The sequence below is a fragment of the Pseudorca crassidens genome, chromosome 4, assembly GCF_039906515.1.
Source record: "Pseudorca crassidens isolate mPseCra1 chromosome 4, mPseCra1.hap1, whole genome shotgun sequence".
Lineage (NCBI taxonomy): Eukaryota > Metazoa > Chordata > Mammalia > Artiodactyla > Delphinidae > Pseudorca > Pseudorca crassidens.
The window spans coordinates 128,235,528-128,253,029 of NC_090299.1; the positions used below are offsets into that span (position 1 = coordinate 128,235,528).

The 17,502-nt window shown below is 36.5% G+C and overlaps 1 protein-coding gene across 1 annotated transcript in view; it reads right to left on the bottom strand.

The window, feature by feature from the left end:
* The window catches only part of TMEM184C (transmembrane protein 184C), a 31,483-nt gene that overhangs the window by 6,809 nt on the left and 7,172 nt on the right, over positions 1 to 17,502 (bottom strand). Inside the window, exons 2-4 of the mRNA XM_067736728.1 lie at positions 15,508 to 15,638; positions 15,373 to 15,409; positions 14,518 to 14,723 (exon numbers count right to left, since the gene is read on the bottom strand). Of these exons, the coding sequence (XP_067592829.1) occupies positions 14,518 to 14,723; positions 15,373 to 15,409; positions 15,508 to 15,638 (374 nt within the window). The remainder of the gene's footprint in view (positions 1 to 14,517; positions 14,724 to 15,372; positions 15,410 to 15,507; positions 15,639 to 17,502) is intronic.

Here is a 17,502-nt window from a genome sequence, read left to right on the forward strand (position 1 = left end):
AACAGAGAGCCTATCCTACATAAAACAGTTTTTATCACTGAGGTCACTTAATGTAGGGGAAAATTCACAAGGAGTAACAAACAGAAACAAAGCAAAAAAGTCCCAAAACAACAACTATCAAAAAAGGCTCTCTACGTGACCACCTTGTGTAAGCCTCCTTAGGAAACAATGATGCTCTGAGCGCAAATGTTTATTTAGCACTCCTCCGTCAAGTTTATGTATTATAAATCCCCTAATTTAAGAACTACATCTAGACTGAGAAGAATGAGCCTGACATACAGACCCTGAGGCATTGGGTTACTAGGACTGAATGAAAAACTGATCAGGTTCTATGTGCTGAGAGCCTTCTCTGTGCTGAAGCGGCTCACTCCCACTGACAACTAACTGTGCCCCTGTGGAGGTGGGTGTGGCAGCTGCACTTGGGCTTGTTGTAAGACCTTTTCATGAACATGCCTGGGCTACACTGTGCTTCTGGTCCCATACTCTTTACAAAGCTAAATTAAGTAGAAGTTGGGTTAAACCTGTAGTGTTCTATGAGCTGATTGTCAAATCAAACCTGAGACCAGTAGGGTGACTATGCAAATGTATTAAATAGTCAATTAGATACCTTTGAAAGCTGTGGAGAATTAATGAACTGGAAGATGTATCTGAAGAAATTGGCCATAATGTAATAAAGGCTGAGACAAAGAGACAAACATGAAAGAGAGTTACAAAGAATAGAACAGAATCAGAAGGTCTAACATACTTAAAAGTTACAGGAGAGTAGAGGAAGGGCAAAAGCAGAAGTTTATGGCTGAGAACTTTTCAGAACTGATCAAAGACACAAATCAACAGATTGAGGCACCCTGTAAATGAAGCTGGACTAAAAACAAAAAACAACTTGGTAGGGAAACTACAAAACATCAAAGACAGGGAGGGTCTTAAAAAATGCAGTTAGACTCCCTCTTGCGAGAGCACTGGAATCACAACTAACTGCTGAACAATCATCAACAGGAAGACACTGGAACTCAGCAAAAAAGTTACCCCATTTCAAAGACAAAGGAGAAGCCACAATGAGACGGTAGGAGGGGCACAATCACAACACAATCAAATCCCATAACCTCTGCGTGGGTGACTCACAAACCTGAGAACACTTATACCACAGAAGTCGACCCAATGGAGTGAAGGTTCTGAGCTTCACATCAGGCTTCCCAACCTGGGGGTCTGGCAATGGGAGGAGGAATTCCTAGAGAATCAATCTTTGAAGGCTAGTGGGATTTGACTGCAGGACTTCGACAGGGCTTGGGGAAATGGAGACGCCACTCTTGGAGGGCACACACAAAGTACTCTGTGCATCAAGACCCAGGGGGAAGGAGCAGTGACCCCATAGGAGACTGAACCAGACCTACCTGCTAGTGTTGGAGGGTCTCCTGCAGAGGCGGGGGGCAGCTGGCTCACCGTGAGGACAAGGACACTGGTGGCAGAAGTTCTGGGATGTACTCCTTGGTGTGAGCCCTCCGAGAGCCCTCCATTAGCCCCACCAAAGAGCCAGGTAGGCTCCAGTGTTGGGTCGCCTCAGGGAGGGGACCCAGTCCAACCCATCAACAGCCAAGCAGATTAAAGTTTTAATGAGCTCTGCCCACCAGAGCAACACCCAGCTCCACCCACCACCAGTACCTCCCATCAGGAAATTTGCGCAAGCCTCTTAGATAGCCTCATCCACCAGAGGGCAGACACAGAAGCAAGAACTACAATCCTGCAGCCTGTGGAACAAAAACCGCAATCACAGAAAGACACCCAAGATGAAAAGGCAGAGGGCTATGTAACAGATGAGGAACAAGATAAAACCCCAGAAAAACAACTAAATGAAGTGGAGATAGGCAACCTTCCAGAAAAAGAATTCAGAATAATGATAGTGAAGATGATACAGGACCTTGTAAAAAGAATGGAGGCAAAGATCAAGAAGATGCAAGAAGTGTTTAACAAAGGCCTAGAAGAATTAAAGAACAAACAAACAGAGATGAACAATACAATAACTGAAATGAAAAATACACTAGAGGGAATCAATAGGAGAATAACTGAGGCAGAAGAATGGATAAGTGACCTGGAAGACAGAATGGTGGAATTCACTGCCACAGAACAGAATAAAGAAAAAAGAATGAAAAAAATGAAGACAGCCTAAGAGACCTCTGGGACAACATTAAATGCAACAACATTCACATTATAGGGGTCCCAGAAGGAGAAGAGAGAGAGAAAGGACCCGAGAAAATATTTGCAGAGATTATAGTCGAAAACTTCCCTAACATGGGAAAGGAAATAGCCACCCAAGTCCAGGAAGCACAGAGAGCCCCAGGCAGGATAAACCCAAGGAGAAACACACCGAGACACATAGTAATCAAATTGACAAAAATTAAAGACAAAGAAAAATTATTGAAAGCAACAAGGGAAAAATGACAAATAACATACAAGGGAACTCCCATAAGGTTAATAGCTGATTTCTCAGCAGAAACTCTACAAGCCAGAAGGGAATGGCATGATATACTTAAAGTGATTAAAGGGAAGAACCTACAACCAAGATTACTCTACCAGAAAGGATCTCATTCAGATTCAACAGAAAACTCAAAAGCTTTATAGATAAGCAAAATCTAAGAGAATTCAGCACCACCAAACCAGCTCTACAACAAATGCTAAAGGAACTTCTCTAAATGGGAAACACAAGAGAAGAAAAGGACCTACAAAAACAAACCCATAACAATTAAGAACATGGTAATAGGAACACACATATCGATAATTACCTTAAGCATGAATGGATTAAATGCTCCAACCAAAAGACACAGGCTCGCTGAATGGATACAAAAACAAGACCCGTATATATGCTGTCTACAAGAAACCGACTTCAGACCTAGGGATACATACAGACTGAAAGTGAGGGAATGGAAAAAGATATTCCATGCCAATGGAAATCAAAAGAAAGCTGGAGTAGCAATACTCATATCAGAAAAAGACTTTAAAATAAAGAATGTTACAAGAGACAAGGAAGGACACTACATAATGATCAAGGGATCAATCCAAGAGGACGATATAACAATTATAAATATATATGCACCCAACATAGGAGCACCTTGATACATAAGGCAACTGCTAACAGCTACAGAAGAGGAAATCGACAGTAACTCAATAATAGTGGGGGACTCTAACACCTCACTTACACCAATCGACAGATCATCCTGACAGAAAATTATTAAGGAAACACAAGCTTTAAATGACACAATAGACCAGACAGATTTAATTGATATTTGACATTCCATCCAAAACCAGCAGATTACACTTTCTTCTCAAGTCCTCATGGAATATTTCAAAGGTTAGATCATATCCTCAGTCACAAATCAAGCACTGGTAAATTTAAGAAAATTGAAATCATATCAAATATCTTTTCCGACCACACGCTATGAGACTAGATATCAATTACAGGAAAAAAAGTCTGTAAATAATGCAAACACATGGAGGCTAAACAACACACTACTAAATGACCAAGAGATCACTGAAGAAATCAAAGAGGAAATCAAAAAATACCTAGAGACAAATGACAATGAAAATACGTTGATCGAAAACCTATGGGATGCAGCAAAAGCAGTTCTAAGAGGGAAGTTTATAGCAATACAAGCCTACCTCAAGAAAGAAGAAAAATTTCAAATAAACAATCTAAACTTACACCTAAAGAAACTAGAGAAAGAAGAACAAACAAAACCCAAAATTAGTAGAAGGAGAGAAATCATAAAGATCAGAGCAGAAATAAATGAAATAGAAACAAAGAAAACAATAGCAAAGATCAATAAGACTAAAAGCTGGTTCTTTGAGAAGATAAACAAAATTGATAAACGATTACCCAGACTCATCAAGAAAAAGAGGGAGAGGACTCAAATCAATAAAATTAGAAATGCAAAAGGAGAAGTTAGAACAGACACCACATAAATACAAAGCATTCTAAGAGACTACTACAAGCAACTCTATGCCAATAAAATGGACAACCTGGAAGAAATGGACAAATTCTTAGAAAGGTATAACCTTCCAAGATTGAACCAGGAAGAAATAGAAAATATGAACAGACCAATCACAAGTAATGAAATTGAAACTGTGATTAAAAATCTTCCAACAAACAAAAGTCCAGGACCAGATGGCTTCACAGGTGAATTCTATCAAACATTTAGAGAAGAGCTAACACCCATCCTTCTGAAACTCTTCCAAAAAACTGCAGAGGAAGGAACACTCCCAAACTCATTCTATGAGGCCACCATCACCCTGATACGAAAACCAGACAAAGATACTACAAAAAAAGAAAATTATAGACCAATATCTTTGATGAATTTAGATGTAAAAATCCTCAACAAAATACTAGCAAACAGAATCCAACAATATATTGAAAGGATCATACACCATGATCAAGTGGAATTTATCCCAGGGATGGAAGGATTCTTTAATATATACAAACCAATCAATGTGATACACCATATTAACAAACTGAAGAATAGAAACCATATGATCATCTCAATAGATGCAGAAAAACTTCTGACAAAATTCAACACCCATTTATGATAAAAACTCTCCAGAAAGTGGGCATAAAGGGAGCCTACCTCAACATAATAAAGGCCATATACAACAAACACACAGCAAACATCATTCTCAATGGTGATAAACTGAAAGCATTTCCTCTAAGATCAGGAACAAGACAAGGATGTCCACTCTCGCCACTATTATTCAACATAGTTTTGGAAGTCCTAGCCATGGCAATCAGAAAAGAAAAAGAAATAAAAGGAATAAAAATTGGAAAGGAAGAAGTAAAACTGTCACTGTTTGCAGATGACATGATACTATACATGGAGAATCCTAAAGATGCCACCAGAAAACTACTAGAGCTAATCAATGAATGTGGTAAAGGTGCAGAACACAAAATAAATGCACAGAAATCTCTTGCATTCCTATACACTAATGATGAAAAATCTGAAAGAGAAATTAAGGAAACACTCCCATTCACCATTGCAAAAAAAAGAATAAAATACCTAGGAATAAACCTACTTAGGGAGACAAAAGACCTGTATGCAGATATAAGACACTGATGAAAGAAACTAAAGATGATACAAACAGATGGAGAGATATACCATGTTCTTGGATTAGAAGAATCAATATTGTGAAAATGACTGTACTACCCAAAGCAATCTACAGATTCAATGCAATCCCTATCAAATTACCAATGGCAGTTTTACAGAACTAGAAAAAAACAAATCTTAAAGTTTGTATGGAGACACAAAAGATCCTGAACAGCCAAAGCAGTCTTGAGGGAAAAAAAGCGGAGCTGGAAGACTGAGGCTCCCTGACTTCAGACTATACTACAAAGCTACAGTAATCAAGACAGTATGGTACTGGCACAAAAACAGAAATATAGATGAATGGAACAGGATAGAAATCCCAGAGATAAACCCATGCACCTATGGTCAACTAATCTATGACAAAGGAGGCAAGGATATACAATGGAGAAAAGACAGTCTCTTCAATAAGTGGTGCTGGGAAAACTGGACAGCTACATGTAAAAGAATGAAATTAGAACACTTGCTAACACCATACATTAAAATAAACTCAAAATGGATTAAAGACATAATGTAAGACCGGACAGTATAAAACTCTTAGAGGAAAACATAGGAAGAACACTCTTTGACATAAATCACAGCAAGATCTCCTTTGTTCCCACCTCCTAGAGTAATGGAAATAAAAACAAAAATAAACAAATGGGACCTAATGAAACTTAAAAGCTTTTGCACAGCAAAGGAAACCATAAACAAGATGAAAAGACAACCCACAGAATGGGAGAAAATATCTGCAAATGAATCAATGGACAAAGGATTAATCTCCAAAATATATAAACAGCTCATGCAGCTTAATATTAAAAAAACAAACAACCCAATCAAAAAATGGGCAGAAGACCTAAGCAGACATTTCTCCGAAGCAGACATACAGATGGGCAAGAGGCATATGAAAAGCTGCTCAACATCACTAATTATTAGAGAAATGCAAGTCAAAACTACAATGAGGTAGCACCTCACACCAGTTTGAATGGGCATCATCAGAAAATCTACAAACAACAAATGCTGGAGAGGATGCGGAGAAAAGGGAACCCTCTTGCACTGTTGGTGGGAATGTAAATTGATACAGCCACTATGGAGAACAGTGTGGAGGTTCCTTAAAAAACTAAAAATAGAACCATATGACCCAGCAATCCCACTACTGGGCATATATCCTGAGAAAACCATAATTCAAAAAGACACATGCACCCCAATGTTCACTGCAGCACTGTTTACAATAGCTGGGACATGGAAGTAACCTAAATGCCCATCGATAGATGAATGGATAAAGAAGATGTGATACATATATACAGTGGAATATTACTCAGCCATAAAAAGGAACGAAACTGGGTCATTTGTAGAGACGTAGATGGATGTAGAGACTGTCATACAGAGTGAGGTAAGTCAGAAAGAGAAAAACAAATATTGTATAGTAACGCATATATGTGGAACCTAGAAAAATGGTACAGATGAACCAGTTTGCAGAGCAGAAATAGAGACAGAGACATAGAGAACAACGTATGGACACCAAGAGGGGAAAGTGGCTGGTGGGGGGTGGTTGTATGATGAATTGGGATAATGGGATTGACATATATACACTAATATGTATAAAATGGATAACTAATAAGAACCTGCTGTATAAAAACATAAATAAAATTTAAAACTTCCAAAAAAAATGCAGTTGGAGATAGGTCACCTATAATGGAATGACAACTGGATTAACAGTAGAGGCTTAACAGTAACAATTGAAGCCAGAATTAGGTGGAACAAAATCTTCAAAATGTTTGGAGAAAATTCCTGTCAACAAAGGATTATATCCAGCAAAACTATCTTTCAAGAATGAGAGCAAAATAAAGATATTTTTGGTTAAGTATATCTGAGAAAAGTTGCCACTGATACACTGACACTAAATGAACTTTCAAGGGCCATACTTTAGAAAGAAGGAAATGATCCCAGTCAGAAGATCTGAGATGCAAGAGGAGTAAGGAACAAATAAATTGATGCACTACAGTGAAATCTATAAAAGAATTACCAAAAAAAAAAAAATTCTATCCAAAAATTGATATCTAATTTTTAAGATTAAAATAGGGCTTTATATAATCACAATAAGACTAGAAATAGAAACTATAACTTCCAAACTAGTAGTGAGGGGAAAAAAAATGGAATAAGAAAAACAGCAACAAAATAATGTAATCAACTATCAGTGAGATTTGGAGTAGCACCTGTAACCCAACATTGATACAGCTGCAGTGTACTCCATAAACAGTAAGATAGTCACATTAAAACTACAAATAGTCAAAGATTATAAATAAAGTTTTATCACTAGATAAGCTATGAAAAAACTTTTGGTTTTCAAGGCTTTATGTACATATATATACATTCTTTAACAATTGCAAATATGGAATCACGGACCTGTAATGTATTAACTTTTGTTCAATGTGGGTGGTATAAAATAGATTTGTCTATTACATTTATTAAATTTATTTGTATCCCAAAAATGATTGAAAAACTTTAAAATTATTTATTAAATAATTAGAAGGACCTTCTCAAACTTCTTATAGCTTTTTCAAAGTATTAAATGAAAGTTTATATTTTTAAAAAGAGACTAAATGCAATCTGGATTCCTGGATTGGATCCTGGAACAGAAAAAGGACATTAGTGGAAAAACTGAGGAAATCTGAATAGTCTGCAGTTAATAGTATTGTACCAATGTTATTTCTTACTTTTGACAAATGCACCAGGATTACAAAAGATGTTAATATTAGTGGAAGCTGGATAAAGGGTAATAGCAAATCTCTGTCTTGTCTTTGCAACTTTTCTGTAAATTTAAAATTATTCCAAAATAAAAGTTTATTTTAAAAGTGTAATCAATGAAAAAAGGAAACTAGAAAAAGTGAGACAGAACAAAAAGTCCCCAAAATTATAAATGAATATATCAATAATCACAAAAATATAAATAGCATACCTTGTATAAGTGATGTATCATCAGATTAGAATTAAAGAAAACACTAAACTTAAGAAAAAAAGTTATACACCTCATAAGGACACAGAAAAGATGAAAGTGAAAGATAATGAAAGGTAAGCCAGGCAAATACTAAACAAAGGAAAGATAAGATACCTGTTAACATCAGACAAAGTAACTTTAAGACAAAAAAGATTTTTTGGAATAGAAACTATCTAAACATAAAGCAAAAACTGACAGAAGTACACAAAGAAATTGACAAATTATCAGTGGCAGAATTTCAACGTCTCTTTCAGTAACTGATAGAACAAGTAGCCAAAATCAACAGAAATGTAGACAAACTGAATAACATAATAAAATAAGATTGACCTCATGGAGATAAACACTACACAGCCACTCACTAATACAGCATACACATTCTCTTCAAGCACACAGAGAACCATTATAAAAACTGATCATGTACCAGAGGGCATGAAACAAATCTTAACCAAGTTCAGAGACTGTCTCATACATTCTCTGACTACAATGCAAATAAATAAAATGAAAAAAAAATCCTCATATTTGAAGTTTTAAAATACTTCAAAATAACTTGGGTGAAGAAAAAATCCAAACAGAAATTTAAAAACCTTAAACTGGATGATGATGAAAATGTTAAATATGAAAATGGATTCATGGGGCGATAGATGTTAAATAGACTTATTGTGGTAGTCATTTATTGTATATACAAATATTGAATAGTTATGTTGGACAACTAAAACTAATATAATGTTGCATGTCAATTATACCCCAACAAAAACAGGGATTCAGTGAATGCAGAACATGAACAGAATTATATAGTTTTAAATGCAGTATTAAAAAAGAAGAAAGGCTAGAAATTAATGAGCTAAGACTCATGTTAGAATAAGAACAGAGTAAACCAAAGGAAATGGGAGAAATGAAGTAAAAATAGAGTATAAATTAATGAAATAGAAAACAAACATACAGATAATCAACAAAACCAAGAGTCAGTTCTCAAAAAGACTAGTTAAAAATAGGCAAACTTCCAGCAACACTGTTCAAGGAAAAAATAGAGATACTAGTAACATTAGAAAGGGAAAAGGAGTCATAATGACAGATTCAAAAGAGATTAAGATATAAACTAATATATGCTTATACATTTTATTTTTATTTTTTATTTTTTGGCCGTGCCATGTGGCACGTGGGATCTTAGTTCCCCGACCAGGGATCGAACCTGCGTCCCACAGTGGAAGCATGGAGTCATAATCAATGGACCACCAGGGAAGTCCCTACCTATACATTTTTTTGGCTGTGTTGGGTCTTTGTTGCTGTGCACGGGCTTTCTCTAGTTTCAATGAGCAGGGGCTACTCTTCATTGTAGTAGGCGGGTTTCCTCATTGTGGTGGCTTCTCTTGTTGCAGAGCATGGGCTCTAGGCACACAGGCTTCAGTAGTTCCAGCACACAATCTCAGTAGTTACAGCATGCGGGCCTTAGAGTGCGTGGGCTTCAGTAGTTGTGGTGCGTGGGCTCAATAGTTGTGGCGCATGGGCTCTAGAGCTCAAGCTCAGTAGTTGTGGCGCACGAGCTTAGCTGCTCTGTGGCTTGTGGGATCTTCCCGGCCTAGGGATCGAACCCATGTCCCCTGCATTGGCAGGCGGATTCTTAACCACTGTGCCACCAGAGAAATCCCCTAACTGTACATTTTTAAACTTTGTCTATTCTGCTTAATTCCTAAATGCTATAGTTAAAAAAAAATTTTTTCCAGAAACAACGGGAAGCCTAAACAGTTCTATAATTGTCCTCCCACAAAGAACAGTCCAGAACTAATCTTTCAAGGTATAGTATATAATCTCTTTCTGTGATATATAAATAAAATGCAATAACTCCTATTCAGGCAGCAAAACTTGGATGTGAAAACCAGACAGGGCCAGTATAAGAAAGGAAAATCATAACCCAATCTTTCTCATGAACAAAGCTGTAAAAATTCTATAAAGCTTATGATGTAGAAAAGCTGATGATACATCATAACCACTTAAAATTTATCTTCTAAAAGCAAGGGGATTTTAATATTAGAAAAGCCATTAATCTAATTCACTATATTAACAGGGTAAAAGCAAAAAATTATGATTGTCTCAATAGGTATAGAAAAAGCATTTGATGAAATTCAATACATATTCATGATTAAGAACTCTTAACAAACTAGGGGTAAAAAGGAGCTTTTTAACCTAATAAAGGATGCCTACAAAACACCTTTAGAAACATTAAATCCAAATGTGAAATTTTATAAGAATTCCCTTTAAAACCAGGAATGATACAAGAAAGTCTAGAGGTACTCATCAGCACAGTGAGAAGGAAGAGAAATGTGTGGTATAAAGACTAGAAAGCAAACAAATCCTTCTTTTGAAGATGACTGGCTACAGAGAACTTATTAACATCTACAGAATAAGAAGACTTGACAAGACTTTTGGATATAGGCTCAATATGCAAAAATCAACTGCCTTTTTACACACTGGCAGCAATTAAACTAACTTTTAAAAAGATGTCATTTATAATAGCAATAAAATATAAGATGTTAATAAGGTCAACAAAAGATTTACAAGACTTTTATGAGAAAACTATACTTAATCAAAAGATAAATGCAGAGCTAAATAAGTGAGAGTAGACAATATTCATAGATAAGACTCAAAACCATAAAAATGTCAATAAACTGAAGATTGAATTCACTTCCAATCAAAAACCTCCAGGGGCTTCCCTGGTGGCGCAGTGGTTGAGAGTCCGCCTGCCGATGCAGGGGACACGGGTTCGTGCCCCGGTCCGGGAGGCTCCCACATGCCGCTGAGCGGCTGGGCCCATGAGCCATGGCCGCTGAGCCTGCGCGTCCGGAGCCTGTGTTCCACAACGGGAGAGGCCACAGCAGTGAGAGGCCCGCGTACCGCAAAAAAACAAACAAACAAAAACTCCAATAGGGCTTTTCAAACAACCTGATGAGCTGATTCTAAAATTTATATGTAAGAGCATCGACCCAAGAATAGCCAAGAAAACAGGGGTGGGGCACCTGCCCTTCTATTTTAAGGCTTATTAATAAACTATAGTAGTTAATGTATGGAATTGGTCCGGGGATAGAGAAGTTAACCAATAAAACAGAAAAAATGAAGATCACAAATAGACCCATATATATGGAACCTTTATATACAGCAGAGATGGCTACATAGACCAGTGAGGTAGGAGACAGAATGGTGCTAGGTCAGGAAGGCAATGGAATAAAATGAAACTGCATTCCTACCTCACACAACATATGAAAAAAAAATCAATATGTGTTTATAAGTCCTTTTTTTTTTTTTGGCCGTGTTGCATGGCACGCGGGATCTTAGTTCCCCAACCAGGGATCGAACCCGCACCCCCTGCAGTGGAAGCACGGAGTCTTAGCCACTGGACCATCAGAGAAGTCCCTGTTATAAGCTTTAATGGAAAAAATATGAAATGTTTAGAAGAAAAGCAGAGGAGAATGGTTTTATAATCCTGGGGTCAGGAAGAATTTTTTGAACAAGACGCTAAGTACTTACTATAAGATTGATAAATTCAACAATATAAAAATTCACAACTTTCATTTATCAAAAGATATAGTAAAAACTAAAACTAGAAAACTAGTTTTCTAGAAAAAGATAGAAAAAGATATTTTTAACATGCATTAAATAAAGAATTAGTTTCTAAACATATCAAGATCCTGTACAGACAACCCATTAAAAAATGAGAAACAGAAACAATCATTCCTCAGAAAGGAAACACAAGTGGCTAATAAACATATGAAAAGTTGCTCAACCTCACTACTAATCAGGGAAATCCTTTACACCCTCTTAACAGGCAAACATAAAGAAGTCCTGGTAATTCTAAGTATAGGTGAGGCTGTGGTTCAATTAGAAATCTTTTCTACTGTTAATGGGAGAGTAATTTGGTACTGCCACTTCAGCAATCAATTTATCACAAAGTTGCACAAAACCTAAAGACCTAGCATATCCACTCCAAGGTACATACCCTAGGGCAAATTTTTTCAAATTGTGTCAAATGTAATTCAGTAGGCTGTGACCCAAATTTTAGAAACAAGAGGGAGGAAGGGAATACATAGTAAGAGTTAGTACTGTTTCATGAAAACATTTGTTTCATAACAGTATTAAATCACTGGGTAAAATGTTCCCCTCCTCTCACAAACTAACAAACATAAAATCTAAAATTCATGAAAAGAAAACTCATTATGCTCACTGCTTATGTCACAGAAATCAGAGTACAAAAAGCAGACTTAATTTTAACATCTAAGGACTAGAAACTTGCCGTGGCATTTGCATCTTAAAACCAAAGCATTATACTGAATTATCCTCAACAGCAATATTCTGAGTAATGATCATATATATAACACCAGTTATCTAACAGAAGGAGACTGGTAACCTAAAATGTACTTATATACGAGAGAATGAGAAGTTTTATATTACTAAAACCATACCCCCAAACGGCATGGATTTGGTAAATGCTTAATGTCTTCAAAGGAAAGAAAACCTGGGTTACAGTTATGGATGCACTGCTGATATTATTCAGGTAGCAGCTGTCAGAACCTAAGCGTCTCAGGGAAAAAAATGAAACCAACACAGAGTCTTAACAAGAATAAATGTAATTGCTTGTGTAGTTAGGAATAAATCAATTGCACAAGCACAGAAAAGGGAAATTCTGACCTATAGCATCATTTGAAAAAGCTCTGGGGTTGACCACCTGCTGTGATAAGCCAGCCTGAAGAGGCAGCTAGAGCCTCATCTCAGGTTCTGTGTTAATAGAAGAGTCCTGCTTGAAGCCAAGCTGCCGCTGCCACCACCACCACCATCATCATCATCATATTAACTGGACCACTGCAATCTCTTGCATCTATGCCCACGTCCAGTTCAGTCTACAAAGAGTACAAGTAATCTTGGAAACCAGACCTCTGCTTAACATCCTATAATGGCTTCTCACTTGACAATCTCTCTCCTTGATCAAACTTTAGACAGGGCTCCTCTGAGCCTTCTTTTCAACTAGGCATCATCCTTAGGCCCTGTCCTTGGCCTGTGAAGTCAGTCTGAGCAAAAAATCCTGCTAAGACACCCATCACCAGCACACCCCACCCCCAGTTTCTGATTACCCTGGAAATGCGATCAAGCTCCTCTTCCCTCACCCTTGATGTTTACTTGGCCTGCCTTTAGTAGGATTCTTATCAGGCCAGTTTAGAGAGAATCCCCCTACCCTTGATGTCTCCTTAGTAATTTTCCATCCAGTGACCACCCCAATCTCTTTGGCTATAAATCCCTATTTGTTCTTGTTTTATTTGGAGTTGAGCACAATATCTCTCCCCTGATCCTCAACCTACGTTACTTTTTCCTTACTACCCTCTTTCATAGACTCCTGTTCTTTTTCCTTCATAGTATTTCCTGAAATAAGTAACTATATATTTGTGTCTTCATTTAATTCCTAACCAAGCTGTAAGTGCCATTAAGTTCCACATCTGTTATATGTATTATATCTATATACTAGCACATACTAGGTGCTCCATTTAGTGCTGATGTTGTAGAAATGGTTCCGTACTGCATGGAAGGCAATGGAGCTAACCCTAGGCCATATATCTACACTGATTCCTCCAAGTCATTCCAGTTACACTGGCTTGCAACTTCCACCTACATCCCCTTCTATCAGTGATCAAGTCCTGTTGATTCTCCAGTTGCATTCTCTTATTGTCTCCCTTTCTATTCCAATTTCACACTCCTCTTCAGCTTATCTCACAAATGAACTACTATAATAACCTCCTAATTTATTTCCCCTTCTGGACTCTTCTCCCCCTAACGTATCCTGTATAGTATTGTAAAATTAATCTTTCTAAAATTCTGGCTTCAAATGTTTCCTGCCGAAAAATAAATTCATAGAGTAAATGCAATCTTAGTTTCAACTTAACCTTTTAGGCTTTATTTTCCTTTACTGTCCTACATGAATGTATAATAAGGCCAACTTACATATTACTAGAATAAACATTGCTATTTGTTGCTCTAATTTCATATCAAATGCTGTTTCCCCACCTAGACTACCTTCTCCTTGAGTTTTAGACCTGATTTTGCCATTAATTCACTGTGTGACTTGAATAAGTTAATCTCTGCAGACCCTGGTTCCCAACTGTAAGAGGATGTTGATTAAATGATTTCTAAGGTTTTTTCCCCACAACATTTTAATTTTCTATTTAGGGTGAATAATGTAAAAGAAACTACCTTATATGTGTGGGTTATAAAAATGTGTTTTCTTAGTCTTCACACTTGACTCTGAACTACATGAGGGTACGGACTCTGTCTTATACTTTTCGTCCTGCATATAGTACTTAACACACTACTTTGCAGAGAAATGATAGTTAAACCCGCTTAAATAAAACCCAACATAAAAGAATTAAAACCAAACATACTTACTCTCCCATAGTCCATGGTGGACAGCAACACAAAGGAGGGAAATGTTTCTGCTGATCTTTGGCTTCAAGGATTAATACCAGATTTGGATACCGGTTAGTTAGGTAATTGGTAAGGAATCCCATAAAGTTGTAAATGACATAAGCTTCATAACATTCTCTGCAGGTATCCACATATATTGCAATGCTGGGATATTTCAATGCTATCCACTATGAAGAAGCACAGATGTTAAAAACAGTTGCAACTACGATAAAATGAATTACCACTCCAATTCATGGTACTCACATAATTAGATCAAACTTTCTAAATTTTATCATTACGAGGGCTACCAATCTGTGAAATGAATTTTTAAAAGCAATAAACATCTTGGATATTGGTAAACAAAAACATTTGTGTTGGGGGTAAATAATGAATATGAAGAGAGAAGTTAAATTATGTACTTGAGTTCTTAAATATAATCTGAAACTTCTTGACACAATCACAGAAAATGATGTTAAAGATATTTTCTTTATATTTAATCAAATTAAAGCAGTTATTTGTAACAACTGCATGTATTAGAATCCACTGGGGAAGATTTCTGTTTTGGTCCAAATAAATATTATAATAAATAAAAAGGATGATAATGTAATTTAAGTATTACATTCATTAAAGGACTAAGAGCTACTAATCTTAAATTTTAAAACATCTGCCTTTTCTATGATTATACTTTATCTTCTCTATTAATATTAAAAACAAGTGAAACTTTTCACGTATTAACCTAACTCCTTATTGCCAAATAATATTCCTTTTATTACCTTAATTACAGTTAGCATCATCAAACAAGTTCTTAGTTAATGAGATAAAATGAAGCATACTTACACTATCTAAACTGTATATGGGTACCATCCAAAGAATCCTATTTGGAAAGCAAAACATAAATTTAAAACAGTTTACATCATATTTATGAGATAAGCCAACACAACACTAGTAGAATCAAAACATATAAAGATTTACCTTATTATTGGTTTCTGTAGTTCAGGTTGTGTATAATGCACTAAATGCTGCAATATCACCCAAAGCGAGATAGGTATAGTCAACAGCAAAAAGATTCCAGCAATAAACCAAGCCTTGGTGTGTATTCCAACCTTAATCAGCAAAGAATATGTTAGTATAAGTTCTCTGATATTAAAACTAAAGAGCTAAATAAAATATTTGTATTTAAAACTTTTTATTTATTTGATTATTATCGAGGCTCAATATTTTCCAAATGACTAGTGGCTATTTTTATTACTTCTTCAATAAACAGCCCATTTATGCTTTTGTGGAAGGAGGGGGTGGATTTTTCCTCATGTGGCCTTTTGTAACAGCACTGTATGCATTAAGAATATTAACATCATGTCATTTCCCCCTAACTTGTTATTTGCCTTTATATTTGATTATTATGATTGAGGATGTACAAAAGTTTTAAAATTTTCTGCAAGTCAAATCTAAAAATCTTCTTCTGGTTTATTCCTCTGCTTTTATGTCTGGATAAAAATCTGCAAATCAATGTTTTCTGCAAATTTTACTGTTACCCAACATGTTAGTAAAACAGTTACTGATTGCTGACTATTTGCCTGATAACTTTGCTGAGTTCTTTACATGCATCATGTCTTTTGACCCTCCCATTTGCTAAGCACTGCCACAACTCCTGTCCAAGGGACCCTTGCTAATAGAGGCTGCCCCTCTTATATACAACATTATCAACTCAGGACACTACATTTTCAAAAGATCTTTCTTTCTTTTTTTTTTTTTTGGCTGAGTTGGGTCTTCGTTGCTGCGTGCAGGCTTTCTCTAGTTGCCGAGAGCGAGGGCTACTCTTCGTTGTGGTGCATGGGCTTCTCATTGCAGTGGTTTCTCTTGTTGTGGAGCACGGGCTCCAGGCACGTGGGCTTCAGATGTGGTGCGCTCGCTCGGTAGTTGTGGCTCACAGGCTCTAGAGCGCAGGCTCAGTAGTTGTGGCACACGGGCTTAGTTGCTCTGCAGCATGTGGGATCTTCCCGGACCAGGGCTCGAACCCGTGTCCCCTGCATTGGCAGGCAGATTCTTAACCACTGCGTCACCAGGGAAGTCCCTAATTTCTTTCTTAGGTCAATATCTGATCAACATTTTAACTTCTAAAATCTCAATTTCTAAAAATATACTTTGAATTACCTCATCCTAACATAGAGTTGAAGTAATCCACTCGCTTTCTGGTAAAAACAAATTTAGCTGAAACTCTGTTCTATCTGAGGAGCCCTCGGGAATGAATTTTATGCTAACTTGTACTCCTGCCTTGAAGAATGTGAATCCTTTTAATTAAAAAAAAAAACCAGCAAATGCTAACTTTTTAAAGCAAAAAAGGTGGGCATTTATTTTTAGTACTTGAGGAGTTTGAACAGTTAATGGAAAAGGAACTTAAGTCCACAACTTGTAGTTTTTGCTGTTTTAAACAAGATTTTTTTTCATAAAGGGTCAAAGATTAAAGAAGTAGAAAACAAAGTATAGAGAACAAACGTATTTTTACAACAATGAATTTCTATATTCAACTGTATGGAAAACTTGAAAAGCAAATAAAAGTCTTGCTGAATGCTGGAGATTAATCAAAGCAGCAAGTCAAAAGCAAATACGCAGAGGTGAAGATTCTGAAAAGAACGTCTGAACAATAATTTTCCAGACATTTTTCCTTGGCTCAGTTTCATTTAAAATTCAGTACTCATTTTAATGATGACTTAATAATAATATATTCTAGATCTTCATTATAAGGTGATCATTAAGAACAGTAGTGCCAAGTACTTTTAATACCCACATTTGTTTTTATGATTGCCTTAGTGCCAAAAGGTAGAACTTGGTGGTAGAGTTGAGAGAAAAATTATGTGCTCGTGACTAATGATGGTCAAGTGTCCTCCGTGTGCTATAAGAAAGAAAGTTCTTTTTCAAATGATCATAAAACAAGTGACTGGATAAAGAAGATGTGGCACATATATACAA